This window comes from Penaeus chinensis, chromosome 18, assembly GCF_019202785.1.
Source record: "Penaeus chinensis breed Huanghai No. 1 chromosome 18, ASM1920278v2, whole genome shotgun sequence".
Taxonomy (NCBI): domain Eukaryota; kingdom Metazoa; phylum Arthropoda; class Malacostraca; order Decapoda; family Penaeidae; genus Penaeus; species Penaeus chinensis.
Genome location: NC_061836.1, coordinates 14527600 through 14542327, shown reverse-complemented (window position 1 = coordinate 14542327; position 14728 = coordinate 14527600). Strand labels below are relative to the sequence as shown.

The 14728-nt window shown below is 37.2% G+C and overlaps 1 protein-coding gene across 3 annotated transcripts in view; it reads right to left on the bottom strand.

Moving 5' to 3' along the window:
* Positions 1–392: 392 nt before the first annotated feature.
* Positions 393–14728, bottom strand: part of LOC125034739 (T-complex protein 11-like protein 1) — a 27257-nt gene continuing 12921 nt past the window's right edge. For 2 of the 3 annotated variants that reach the window (XM_047626678.1, XM_047626677.1), the window contains exons 2-9: positions 13509–13876; positions 9728–9932; positions 8866–9089; positions 6370–6559; positions 5919–6128; positions 5345–5529; positions 4399–4565; positions 393–4181 (exon numbers count right to left, since the gene is read on the bottom strand). In XM_047626678.1, coding sequence (XP_047482634.1) covers positions 3868–4181; positions 4399–4565; positions 5345–5529; positions 5919–6128; positions 6370–6559; positions 8866–9089; positions 9728–9932; positions 13509–13846 — 1833 coding nt within the window. In that variant the 5' untranslated portion in view covers positions 13847–13876 and the 3' untranslated portion in view covers positions 393–3867. Of the gene's footprint in view, positions 4182–4398; positions 4566–5344; positions 5530–5918; positions 6129–6369; positions 6560–8865; positions 9090–9727; positions 9933–13508; positions 13877–14347; positions 14490–14728 lie in introns of those variants that run through there. The other variant, XM_047626676.1, reaches the window with a different exon arrangement.

The window sequence follows — 14728 nt, the reverse complement described above, 5'->3', positions numbered from 1 at the left end:
ACATACTGCAGTCATGAATTTGACATGTAAAAAGATATCCAAGACGAGTGAGTGGGTGGGTGGGTGGGTGAGATGAGTCTGTGAGAGTGTGAGTAAAAGTGTGAGTTTGTGTGCGTTTGAGGGAGTGAGGGAGTGAGAGTGTGTGTGTGTGCGTGTGCGTGTGCGTGTGCATGTGCGTGTGCATGTGCGTGTGCGTGTGCGTGGGCGTGGACGTATGTGCGTGTCCGTCCGTCTGTGTCTGTGTCTGTGTCTACATTGGGAGGGGGAGGTATAGAAAGGTAGTTTTTATACAGGTCTATATTTTGTCATGCATAGTCTTCACTTGTGATTACTTAACAAATCATCTTAAAAGAACTATTATTTTATCTCCCAGGAAAGAAAGAGAGTAAACAAAACTTTTTTTCATTTATTTTGTTCTTTACTTATAAGTTCATAATAAGTTGAACTGTATATATTTATAGTTAAGTATCAGTTCTTATATGGTGGTTAAATTTATACATATATACCATTTACTCCCACAAAAAGGAAACAGTCACCCATGCTGGTATAAAAGTTTAAAAAAGGCTGTAGGATTCACAAAATGAACAATGGTATAAAATGAAAGATTTAATGATGAGAAAAAATATGTTCCTACATAACATAACCAAAATGTATATACATGCTCAGTTGCAGACACATACAGATGCACTCATAACAGAATTCTAATTATTTCCTCAACAACCCTGATTTCATGTGCTCAATACAGTGCTCATGGGACACTAACAAAATGCAGACGTCTTATCTTTTAAACTGGATTCACTTACCTTATATATATTGATTACAAAAATAGTAATATGATTTAAACAAAAGGAAGAAAGTGTCAGTGTGAAAGCAACTGCTACACACAGTACCGCACCTTTGAATTATCGTCATCCTTTCACTTATGTTACAGTAACATACATGAGATTTTTGAGAATTTAAAAGCAAATCATTATTTCTCATTGTTGTTTCTTCAAAATATATTTATTTTCATCTGTAAAGATCAAGTTGTGTAAGCCACTTGCAAAAGCCTACATACAAATAAATATAAACATAAACCAGATCCATGAAGTGTTGTTGAGACTTAATGTATTTTAGGCACAATACAGCATTTGTTTTCAAGTTTCACATCCTCTTTCATTATCATTTTAGTGCTTGTATAATGTTAAAATATAGCCTGCCTTAGAAGATTATACTGACTGTCTTCAACAGCTGACAGTCTGTGACCCACATCTAGATACAAGACAAGGTAATTTAAAGGATATATAAATTAAGCAATAAAAGTTAGTCCTTCTTCATGCCCCACATATATATATATATATATATATATATATATATATATATATATATATATATATATGATAAGGATTAGATCACTGATGAAAAGTTAACAGATCTGACTTGGAATTTCTGGAGTTCCCTTTTTAGCAGTCAGTCAAATTGAATATTTAACAAACCTGCATTACACTGGTATTTAAAACATTTGCATTTCATGTTACAGATCTGTTGTACTGAATCTATCTTTATATAAAATTCATTGATATTCACTTCCTTTTGCAGTTTATTTCTCTTACCATGACTGAACTTTTCTACAAAATAAATTTCCTTTAATGTTAATGTTGTAAATACATAAAGCATATCACAATACCAGTACAGGACTTTCTCTAATCAAATTTACCAGGTTTGTCTGAAGTTTAATGCATCATACAGTCTGACTAGGTTATAGGAGTGTTAAAGCCTGACATATCAAAATTAACAAATGCCTTATGACAAAGACATCTTATTTTCTTAATGTTAAGTAAGATCTTGGGTATACTTAACATGAACATGGTTATTACAGGTATGTATGATTTTACATATAGTGAATGTACATGTATACAAATATGTATATACTTTAATCACATATGTATGTATGTATAGATATATGTATGTCAGTATGCAGATATGTACACATATACATACATAGGCCAGTAACAGGCACTAATGGTTAGTCAATTTACACACCACAAAATTTCATAATTCTTCGTGCTGTCCTATATCAACAGAATTTTAAATATCTTTTAGGGTTTTGTTGCCTTCGTCCCTCAGAGAGCATAGGTATTCCTTAAAGCCTGCCTTGACTGCTGTCATGAAAAAAGAAAATACTCTTGAGATTGCAGACCTGTTGACATGTTACACATAACAAACCACAACACCCAAGTTTACTCTACACATCATCCATACAGCCAGTCCACCATGAACATAATACAGAATGTGGTCAATTTTCTTTTTAGGGTGGACACCTCACTAACAATATCACATTTATATTTTTAGAAGATATGAGAAACTAAATATGAAAGACATACTATGTTAGTACACAGTTACTAAAAAAGGAAATTATGCAAGGCTTAACCACCTTAAAAATATTGCATTAATGTCTGCTTCATCTCCGGCCAGATATGGGCATACATGATTCTATATTATAAAAATACTGTACAACAACTTGCCTATCCTTAAGATTACACCAAATCCTCATTCTCACTAATACAAACAATCCAAGAAGCTATCCAATACACACAATACAGAATATCGTAAATAAAATTAAAAATTTTACTTCACATCAAATGTAAACCTAAAATAATAAAAAAAAAAAACAGGAATGAATATATAGTCTGTCAAAGGCCCTAAATAAGCATTCCTCAATTTTTACCTTTTATTTTATATCCAATGGAATGAAGAAGCAAAGCATCCTTCTCAATACCAGCAGAGATATTCTTACATCCATTTGTGACTGCTGAACAGAAATGCACCATCCTAATTAATGACAACATTAAATGGAAAGAATAATATATAGGTACATAAGTAATCCATATGCATTTTTTCCACTATTTTCTATCAAGTCAGAAAATTCACTGATTGGTTCTTGTATTATTTATTTGGTCTCATTTTCTGTATAATTTCATTTAGATATCCTTCTCTTCTGATCTAAACTCTATAGCTTTATTTCACAGCACTGGGGTGTTCCTGTTTTTGGCAGTTTGGATTGGAATAACATTTTTCTTGTTTTTCTTTTATATATATTTTTTTTATATTTGCATATTTACAGAATTTTCTATTCAGCCTGTCACATATAGCACATTTTTCTCTTCCAATCTTGGCACAATGCTTCATACTACAGCAGAATAAAACAACATAACCAATTTTGTTCTAGTTCAGTATGTTTGGACCACCGTTCTTCAACACATAGCTTGACTCTTTCAGACAGCTGTTGGAAATTCATATTCCATCTGGCACCAAAGCAATAAAAAATTGCATCTTTGATGCCTACAAATGGACTTAGAAGTATTGAAAAGTAATTGAGAAGTAACTTTAATGATGTGTAATAGAAGGTAAGACTGTTCTGTCACTCACTTCAATTTCAAGGTCTGTGAGAATTTCAAAGGTATGTATTCTGAAAGTGTCTTTTACATCTTCCATCCAATTGTTATGCTTAGTTTCTTGAGTGCCTTGTTTAATATTCATAGTATTGTTTTACATTTACTCAAACACTAAGTCTAAAATAACCATCTTTTTACAATGCATTATCAATCATGATGAAGTCTGTTACATTAATCAGCGGACGAGTACATTTCATACTTCAACTATTTTCTTGTTTGTATATTTTGGAAACTGATTGTTAAACCTGATCTGAGATTCATTTTCATGCAGCATATGTTTAAGATGCACATTTTACTTTTATCACTAATGCTTGTTATCTTGTAATGAATTTATCTTATGTATATGTACATATAATATATAACTGTACATTCATGTTTACCTCACAATTTCTTCCCTTTCACACAAAGTCAATCATTAATTTCCATCACAGAACTATGCCTCTACCTCACTTTTGGCTTCTTCTTCCTGCTGGTCTTTCTCCTTCTCCACCTCCCCTTCCTTCTTCTCTTCCACCTGCTCTTTGTCATCTTCTGACTGCGTATATTCTTTCTTAGCTTTTATGTGGTTGGTGATGATATCTGAATAATATTCCCCAAAGACATTTCTGTTGTGTGTCACAAGACGGAGCAAAGTGCCACAGATGTTCGCTAGCTCTTCCTGCAGAGTAGAGAGTCCAGGGGGCATCTGCACTGGGCGGGCTGTGGTGGAACTCAGCAGTGTGCCAATGAACTCCATTGCTCTCTTCACTGTTGGAGAAAATTGGATTAGTCCTCCCTTAATGATAGCATTGACTGACTGATTCCTGTATATATTTAAATTCACAGTGAATTACTGAAATTTAAGTTTAACAGCTCTAAAGTAATAGTGACATTTACAAATATGATGGCTGCAATCACAATAAAATATGATGAACACCAATGACAAACTAGTTAAAAATTACTAACTGCTAATTGCAATGCTTACTTATGAGAGCTCTAATGCGATGGTCTGGGCTCTTAATCTCGAGGACTTGTGACTTTAGAGCAACCTTTGCTGATCCCGGAAGAGGTGGCTTCTCATTTTCACTCAGGTGATCCTCAACCTCTTTCACCACTTGTTCAGCAAGATTTTCCATCAGTGCCATGGTCTCACTATGGATATGCAGGAGTAAAAAGAATGACTAAATACATAAATAATAACAATGTCCATTTTCTACAACCTACACAAGGGAAACGGGGGAAAATCAATTATGAAGGTATACTACTTGATATAATCAATGGTCCTCTTTGGTACAAACAGTATGATATACCTTTTTTCTCGGGAGAGCATTAAGGCCACCTAATTCTCTAGATTAGCCCTACATATAATCTAATAACAGTGCCAAAAGCTGGTTTATAATATAAAATACAACAAATATTCTTGTTGTTTTTAGAGTATGGTAATTTTCTGGACTAAGCACTCAATTATAATGGCCAAATGCTCAACCATCTATTAGTAACAATCAAGAGAGGAATAGCACATTGGTGCTGTGTACATGCACTGTCCACCGTGGTTTTGTTTTAATAATTTCATAAATGCATATATGACTTTTCAAGCATTGGTCATCAAGAAGTTAATTACTTGACCTTCCTGATCTTATCTGTCTTCCCCATGTCTTAAATTCTTAGGAAAAAACTCTGATCTCTAATTCCTATCATTATCCTTATTAGCCCTGAAATGTCACCATAATCAATACTATGATATTATTAAGAATGACAATAATAGTAAAAAACAAAAAAAAAAATCTTCCAAATATTCAAGAAATGGTGTAACTGAATCCTTGGTGACTAGTGCCATTTATATGTAAATAAAATTAATAAAGCAAAATTACAGTAGATGCACTTATATATAATTATACATCCCCTCCCAACTTCAATGGTTGAAATCATACCTATCTGACAGAGCTGGATCGAGAATGATACAAAGATTTCGTTTTAGTTTGAGCTTGAAAGCATCTGCCTGACTGATCATAGGTCCCACAGAAGACATTGTGACCAGCAACACTGAACCCAGGATGCAAACTTGGCTTAGGCGGTCACGAAGCTCGAAGATTCTGCCTCCATCCATTACCACTGTCTAAAAGGCAAATCAATGCGTCAGATAACCAAAATATGAAGATACACAGTTATAATATGAACTAGATAAAATATATGTAACAATTTACTCTTGTAAGATATCATTAACCCATTGGCGACGGGTATAGAACATTTTTTAAAAATCTACGCTCTGGCGAACCGCGGCAACGCGCTGACTTTGAGCGCGTGAATTCGGTACATCAAGCCGAATAATTGCCTCGGGGCGCTTTGGCAGCCACACGCCACATTTCGGGCGTATTGTTATGACGCCTATAGGCGTGATCCGTCACCATTGGGTTAAACAATATCTGAATATAGGCACACATAAATTAGCAAGAAAACTATTACTATGTGAATGTAGCTTTAACATAATTCAATCATTCTGTCTACCTCTGGTAACAGCTTCTCATCCGACCATGACAGGAGTTCCAAATAAGCTCGACTGATGACCGATCCTACTACTCCTCTCATCGAAAGTTCGTCTGCCCTTTCAATGTCATCTTCTCGCACATGGTTTATAAGCCAATCTCTCGTCAACTCCAGGCCATCATTTTGTGTCTTGAGGAACTCAGCAAATTTCTTCTTCTCGTAAGTTACACTCTGCAGATGGAGAGATTATTAATATAAGCTAGATAAATACAAATCATATTAAATCAATTTAAAGCTTAAATATATTGTTTTCTCTTTCTCAAATAATAAGTCTCTTGCAAGCACAACACATTTTACTAGTGTTTGAGTACCTAACAGATCTCCCTTCCCTTACAACGGAACCTTCAACAACTAGCAAGTAAAAGAACATGTAGTAAGGAAAACCACAAAATAGCAAAGCTGCTATACATACCTGTGCAATGATGTGAGGCCTGATTTGCTGAATGGTGAAGTTTGCCATATCAAGACGCATTAAGTCTAGGGTCTCCATCACACCACGGAACACTGTCACAATTTCTGTTTCTCTCATAAGATTACGGATAGTTTCATCCCGGACAGGAGCACAGAGGCGAGCCATGATGGAAAGTACATACTGCGAGTACCTGCAAAGTATTTGAAGCCTGTTAGTAATAAGAACTTCCTTTGTCTGTCTGTCTGTCTGTCTGTCTGTCTGTCTGTCTGTCTGTCTGTCTGTCTGTCTGTCTGTCTGTCTGTCTGTCTGTCTGTCTGTCTGTCTGTCTGTCTGTCTGTCTGTCTGTCTGTCTGTCTGTCTGTCTGTCTGTCTGTCTGTCTGTCTGTCTGTCTGTCTGTCTGTCTGTCTGTCTGTCTGTCTGTCTGTCTGTCTGTCTGTCTGTCTGTCTGTCTGTCTGTCTGTCTGTCTGTCTGTCTGTCTGTCTGTCTGTCTGTCTGTCTGTCTGTCTGTCTGTCTGTCTGTCTGTCTGTCTGTCTGTCTGTCTGTCTGTCTGTCTGTCTGTCTGTCTGTCTGTCTGTCTGTCTGTCTGTCTGTCTGTCTGTCTGTCTGTCTGTCTGTCTGTCTGTCTGTCTGTCTGTCTGTCTGTCTGTCTGTCTGTCTGTCTGTCTGTCTGTCTGTCTGTCTGTCTGTCTGTCTGTCTGTCTGTCTGTCTGTCTGTCTGTCTGTCTGTCTGTCTGTCTGTCTGTCTGTCTGTCTGTCTGTCTGTCTGTCTGTCTGTCTGTCTGTCTGTCTGTCTGTCTGTCTGTCTGTCTGTCTGTCTGTCTGTCTGTCTGTCTGTCTGTCTGTCTGTCTGTCTGTCTGTCTGTCTGTCTGTCTGTCTGTCTGTCTGTCTGTCTGTCTGTCTGTCTGTCTGTCTGTCTGTCTGTCTGTCTGTCTGTCTGTCTGTCTGTCTGTCTGTCTGTCTGTCTGTCTGTCTGTCTGTCTGTCTGTCTGTCTGTCTGTCTGTCTGTCTGTCTGTCTGTCTGTCTGTCTGTCTGTCTGTCTGTCTGTCTGTCTGTCTGTCTGTCTGTCTGTCTGTCTGTCTGTCTGTCTGTCTGTCTGTCTGTCTGTCTGTCTGTCTGTCTGTCTGTCTGTCTGTCTGTCTGTCTGTCTGTCTGTCTGTCTGTCTGTCTGTCTGTCTGTCTGTCTGTCTGTCTGTCTGTCTGTCTGTCTGTCTGTCTGTCTGTCTGTCTGTCTGTCTGTCTGTCTGTCTGTCTGTCTGTCTGTCTGTCTGTCTGTCTGTCTGTCTGTCTGTCTGTCTGTCTGTCTGTCTGTCTGTCTGTCTGTCTGTCTGTCTGTCTGTCTGTCTGTCTGTCTGTCTGTCTGTCTGTCTGTCTGTCTGTCTGTCTGTCTGTCTGTCTGTCTGTCTGTCTGTCTGTCTGTCTGTCTGTCTGTCTGTCTGTCTGTCTGTCTGTCTGTCTGTCTGTCTGTCTGTCTGTCTGTCTGTCTGTCTGTCTGTCTGTCTGTCTGTCTGTCTGTCTGTCTGTCTGTCTGTCTGTCTGTCTGTCTGTCTGTCTGTCTGTCTGTCTGTCTGTCTGTCTGTCTGTCTGTCTGTCTGTCTGTCTGTCTGTCTGTCTGTCTGTCTGTCTGTCTGTCTGTCTGTCTGTCTGTCTGTCTGTCTGTCTGTCTGTCTGTCTGTCTGTCTGTCTGTCTGTCTGTCTGTCTGTCTGTCTGTCTGTCTGTCTGTCTGTCTGTCTGTCTGTCTGTCTGTCTGTCTGTCTGTCTGTCTGTCTGTCTGTCTGTCTGTCTGTCTGTCTGTCTGTCTGTCTGTCTGTCTGTCTGTCTGTCTGTCTGTCTGTCTGTCTGTCTGTCTGTCTGTCTGTCTGTCTGTCTGTCTGTCTGTCTGTCTGTCTGTCTGTCTGTCTGTCTGTCTGTCTGTCTGTCTGTCTGTCTGTCTGTCTGTCTGTCTGTCTGTCTGTCTGTCTGTCTGTCTGTCTGTCTGTCTGTCTGTCTGTCTGTCTGTCTGTCTGTCTGTCTGTCTGTCTGTCTGTCTGTCTGTCTGTCTGTCTGTCTGTCTGTCTGTCTGTCTGTCTGTCTGTCTGTCTGTCTGTCTGTCTGTCTGTCTGTCTGTCTGTCTGTCTGTCTGTCTGTCTGTCTGTCTGTCTGTCTGTCTGTCTGTCTGTCTGTCTGTCTGTCTGTCTGTCTGTCTGTCTGTCTGTCTGTCTGTCTGTCTGTCTGTCTGTCTGTCTGTCTGTTAATTGCCTCTGATGCTATAATGAAAATATATTTTTAATCTTAGTTGCATCATTTGTTCAACTTCTCGTTCTTTTGATTTCTACTAGTATTCACTTTTCTTTCCTACCTGTTTTTTTATATTTCCAACACAAAAGGCAAATAAATTATATATAACACATAAAAACCTGTTCAGCTGGAATTAACAGATATTCCTGTAACACAGAGATCTCATAACACTGACACTAGCTAAGCTACAACAACTAGCAGCCAATTTTCACTTACTGACTAAAATCTAATACGCCATGTTCTGCTTGCTGTTTGATTAAATCAACATCCAAGGTGTCTGATATTTCCTGTCGCAAACGAGTGTGGTGAGGAAGGGTGATGTCTAAAAGGTTATCCCGGACTTCCTGGAGCAATATCAAAGCCTGTTCATAGCAGGGAGGTTCCTGGGCGAGCTGTTCTACTAACTGGTCCCAGAAGGCTTTGTGCATGACATCACGGACCTCAAGAAAGAGGGACAAAATGTGAAATCTAGAGTATAAATCACAATCAGAATCATATAGTAATGTCAATCCTCTTATAATGTATGCATACACAGAGTAAGATATCAACCCTTTTACTCTGAATCACATAGTTATGTCAGCCATCTTGAAATGAACTGTATATACAGAATAAGGCATTAATCTGTAGAAAACAACTATATTCAAATTGCAATTTGGTTTGCCTTCCCTGCAAAAAAAATTCTGTCACTCTTCTTATTATACACGGAGAACAATTTTTAGATATTTGGACAAAATGTAAAGTTGAAACTACAATACATTCGTAAATAGTATATAAATTTTGCCACATGAACTAAAATAGCTGTAGGATTGGCAGAGAACAACAATAGAGCTTTGTTTACATTCATCAGTTGATTGCTAATCCTTTAACATTTTTCTTGCAGCTTGCAAACAACAGAATCCTTTTGGTTGCTTATGATGGCTTTCACTTCTTCCGAAGTGTCACTTAGAAAATGGAAGAACTTTAATTCATTTTTAATTATCAGTTTTGCTAATGTAAAATCTAGGAGTGTTCAGACATACTAGTTCAATTATACTCTAATAAAAAGAAAAAAGAAATAGAGAGAGTTACCCCCCCTTACCTGCTTCTCAACACTGTTATCTGGAGGCTCAAACTTCTCCAGCTTGAAATTCTTGTCTACAGCAATCTCATGTGCAAGTACCATGTTGCTAACTCCCTTTGCTGCTTTCATGACTTCCTCTAAGGACATGAATTTAGGAGGAGATGCTGCAACGCCCGGGAAGATGAAGTTTTGAACTGGGGAGGAGCCGCTTACAGTCCGTTGCCTGGTGTAAAGAAAATTCTGATATTGGTATCCCTGACGATTGAGTAACCAGAGTGTCATAACTTGCACTACAATATCATAGTCCGAAAGTCTGTCTGTGTGTGTGTGTGTGTGTGTGTGTGTGTGTGTGTGTGTGTGTGTGTGTGTGTGTGTGTGTGTGTGTGTGTGTTTCTCTCTCTCTCTGTCTCTGTCTGTCTGTCTGTCTGTCTGTCTGTCTGTCTCTCTCTCTCTCTCTCTCTCTCTCTCTCTCTCTCTCTCTCTCTCTCTCTCTCTCTCTCTCTCTCTCTCTCACTCACTCACTCACTCACTCACTCACTCACTCACTCACTCACTCACTCACTCACTCACTCACTCACTCACCCACCCACCCACCCACCCACCCACCCACCCACCCACTCACTCACTCACTCACTCACTCACTCACTCACTCACTCACTCACTCACCCACCCACCCACTCACCCACCCACCCACTCACTCACTCACTCACTCACTCACTCACTCACTCACTCACTCACTCACTCACTCACTCACTCACTCTCACTCTCACTCTCACTCTCACTCTCACTCTCACTCTCACTCTCACTCTTTATATATATATATATATATATATATATATATATATATATATATATATATACATACAATAGTTTATAGAAGTACTCCTGATCTTTTTGTGAGTGTACTGCATTAGAAATATACATGTCTATGAAAACAAAAGTAGTAAAGGGAGCTGCTGCATTTTCCATACTATGGCTTTAATTTAGATGTTAGTACAGTCTAGAATTTGCATAATCTGAAAGAATTCCTGTTACAGCCCTGAAAAAAAAATTAGTGCATCATTGCATTCATTATTCTGCAGTGAAAGACACAAGCACAACTAAAATGGCACTGTAATTATCAAAACTGAGATTATCTGTTAAAACTTAGTGTGTATAACTGACTCTCTTCTGTGGGACATTCACATTTTTTCTCTTCTTCAATTCTTCAGTACCTGCTATATCTCTGTAACTCAAATATGCAAAATGAGAAAAAAAGGCCTCAGCTCCCCTTATATAAGTTTAGTCACCTCCTCTTGTGTTATAGCACTAATGTCAAACAAAGCCAACACAGCATATATAGAAACACAACAAAACTGCTCAAAGAAAAATCTGAATACCAAAATAAAGACAGTCATTCCTACTGTAAGATATCTTGCGGCCAAGAAGGGATTAATCAAATCTCAAGATTACCTTACCAACACCCAACAAATGAATTATTGCATTTTAGCTGTTATTCTCTCACACATGTGCTTATACTTATCCCTAAATACTGTGTTTATACAAATTACTTAAAGGAGTCATGCACATTTCTAAAACATTTACAACCATGCCCAATACTATGTATTATTTTTATTAAAGTCACTGCATTTAGCAAAATTAACAAACCCATAATGTTTATGTATATTAGATGATTGTAAATGTGAAAAACACACAAAATGCTACTCCAGAAATCAGTAACAAAACACAACACTATGCCATTCAAATTTTCTGATATTCACACAGTGAATATGCACTTTTGATGGGAGAAAATACGTATGATATTTCAAGTCAAGATGTAGAGTTACCAGGTATTGCATGATTATTACTCAGTGTCTGAGGAAACTAGAATAATATTCCATACACTATAAAATTGGAATGCTTAATCACATACTTTCTGGCTATTTCAATAATAAATCACATATCTATATGATCTGATTCATCCATACTAAATTAATAAATAAGTTATTTAATCAAACTTTCTATAAATATTAAAAAAACAATCCAAATAAAATGTAAACCAATGCAATCTATTAGATTATATATCAAATCAATGCCTATGAATATATAACTGGCTATCACCTTCCATGGAACTAGCAAACATGGGTCCACTCATTCTCCTTACTGAAAACAAAATCAGAGCAAATGGTGTGGAGAGCATTGCAACCAACAGCCACGGCTTGTCAGATCTAAAGCTTCCATCAGTCATGATGGAAATTCATTCAATGCTCTTCCCATGGCTGCTCATTACTCCTCTCATCACACCGTGAAAACTAGCTACGCAATATAATCAAATAAAAGAACAGAACAAAAGAAACACACAATAACTAGTTCACAAGTTAAACAAACCCTTCCATGTCTTTGAAACCTTTTAATGCCAGCACCAATTATGCGGAAAACATGGGGACTGGCAAACATCGAGCCAAGCCAAGGAATCTCGTAGGGTGATCTGTTGTGAAGTTTTGATGATTAATGATGGGGGGTGAAATACTCTTTACTATAATTACCACTGACTTAGTCTAGGTGTGTTTTTAAAAAAAAAGGAAACAAAAAGATGGCAAAATCTATATAACTCACAAAATAATACTTAAAGCAACAGACTAAAATCTAAAACATAACAAACAGACAATCATAATCAAAATCAAAGTAAAAGTGCCAAATTACAAAAACTACATAAAAACTATACTTGAAGCAAGGAAACCAAATTTTTACATGAAGAAGAAATAAAGCACATAGTGTCAATTGGGTATTACATTCATTACATTTAGGAACTGTATGTCTAGATGTTGGATTACTTATGATTTAGATTTCCAACTACAGTTCTTCTGGAATTTTTAAAAACCATCCGAGTCCACAACAATGATGAAGCATTAAGGAACTTTATGTATTTCACATATCGCATACCTTACAGATGGTTTGTTGGAGAAAATGAATTCAAATTTTCCTACAAACAATAAATCTTTTAAGAGAATAGACTTCCTAGGTTAACTCTGCATTCTAATGCAAGTCTTAATACTTTTAAAGCAAATATCAACTTATGAAAAGAGAAAAGTTATATTTAAGATTCCTGCTTGTATTTTCCTTTTCCCTTTTTCATAACTTAGATGTGCATCCCTAATAGATAGGTGGCTTTCAGTCACAAGCAATATGAGTGTGCACTTTTTTACAGAAACAAATTTGAAAATTAAATACATAATGAATGTTCAGCATTAAAAACTCATTGTTGCCTTGTATTTTAATTATACAAATCAATATTTATTATGAACTATCAAATTCAATAAGTAAATTTGAGTTCACCTGAGAACTGAGAATACAATATATTACTTCTCACAGAATTTACTTCATTATGAATAAAAGTAGAATGAGAGCCTTGCATATTTCACTAGAAGTCTGAAAAGATGACTGGCTCTATTTTGTAATTTCAAATAATCAATACAACAATTAAGGCTTTCTACTTTCAAACTTTCTTCATAATTAAGGAGAGATTAAGATAGGTATCCTAAATAGCCCATTGCAATAAGAATGAAAAACACATCTAGAAATTATATTCAATCATATATGTTCCATAAAATCATATAAAAAATACATATAATGATGCAGGTGTAAATATGATATGATGGGTGAATTTCACCAATGTACATGAACTTCAAATACTACCCTCTGATGAAAATATTTGCTACCAAGAAAACAGTAATTACTGAAGCAGTCTTACATTTCCCAGGTTTCAGAAAAGCATTAAATTAAATGGTTAAAAAATACACTAAATACAGTCATGTCCTACCTTTTCATGCGCTCTGAACTTGGAGATTTGCCACTTTCCGATGAACTCTCACTATCATTTCGAAAGCGAGCACCTTGAACATCTATCCCCTCAGGAGACTTGTCTCTTGGTTTGCAGGCTCCCTTCTCACTTTCAGTGTCACTTTCTGTGTCACTTTTTGAGTTCTTGGCCTCTCCCTCTGCTAATGGCTTCAAGTCATCATCAATTCCATGTTCCAAGGGGTCCGGACTTGTATCACCTGATGTTCCCTTTGACTTTGAAGAATCTGATTCTTCACCCTCCATTTCCAATTTCTTCTTCACAGACCTCATTTTTGTTATCTCCTCTGTGCTTCCCATGCTTGGGTTCTAAATAATGAATGAAGCCTCCTGAAATGAGAAAAAGGTTTGTTAATGAATAACTACGTACTTCTCACATACTAATCACTCCTACTTTGCATTATACTTTTACAGCTACATAATGTAGTACATAAAAAGGATATTTACAGCCCACTATAATAACTATATATTTTGGAACGAAGTAAAAGAAAAAATGCACTTCCACTTGAAGTTAAGAGTACCATTACTCAAAAGTCAGATTCTAAAAATAAATCGAGCCTCCATATTTCGAGAAAGAAAGCATAAATATATAATGTCGTGGCCTCTTGGAATTCATAACAAGAATTTCACCCTGCAAGAATTCACTTGTCACTACGGCTCAGCTGCGACGTTAACTCCATTCTCTGCAAAGCTTCGTCTCTAGCCTTGAGCGATCAATAACTATATTTTCCTTGTTTTAGATGCGTTTTCAATTTAAAAACACTCACAAAATAAGCTGATACTCCCTATTCCATGTCTCACCTTCTGCGAAGTGAAAATTAACAATTCCTAAATATGAAAATTTGAGGAGAAATCTAGAGAAGTCTCGAAGTTTCCACGCAGTTCTGGACGTCTGCCTCTGAAGCGTCGCTTTGTTTATCTGAGCCAGCGTGGACCCATCAGCTGTTCCGTGTTTACAGGTGTGACGTCACAATAAACGCTCTCGTTGATTGGCTAGCAGAAGCACCCTTGACGTATCTGATTGGTTGCTTTACAGCTGGAAGCGATGTTGCCAAATTTCTATTCACCTTTCGGCTTGGGATTTAAAGCGTATGTGCCACGTGTACAAGAGAAGCGACGCAACTTTGACGTTACGTAAGAAGTCAGGCTTCATTGTTGGTGAGCCTATAATAAAGCCAATCA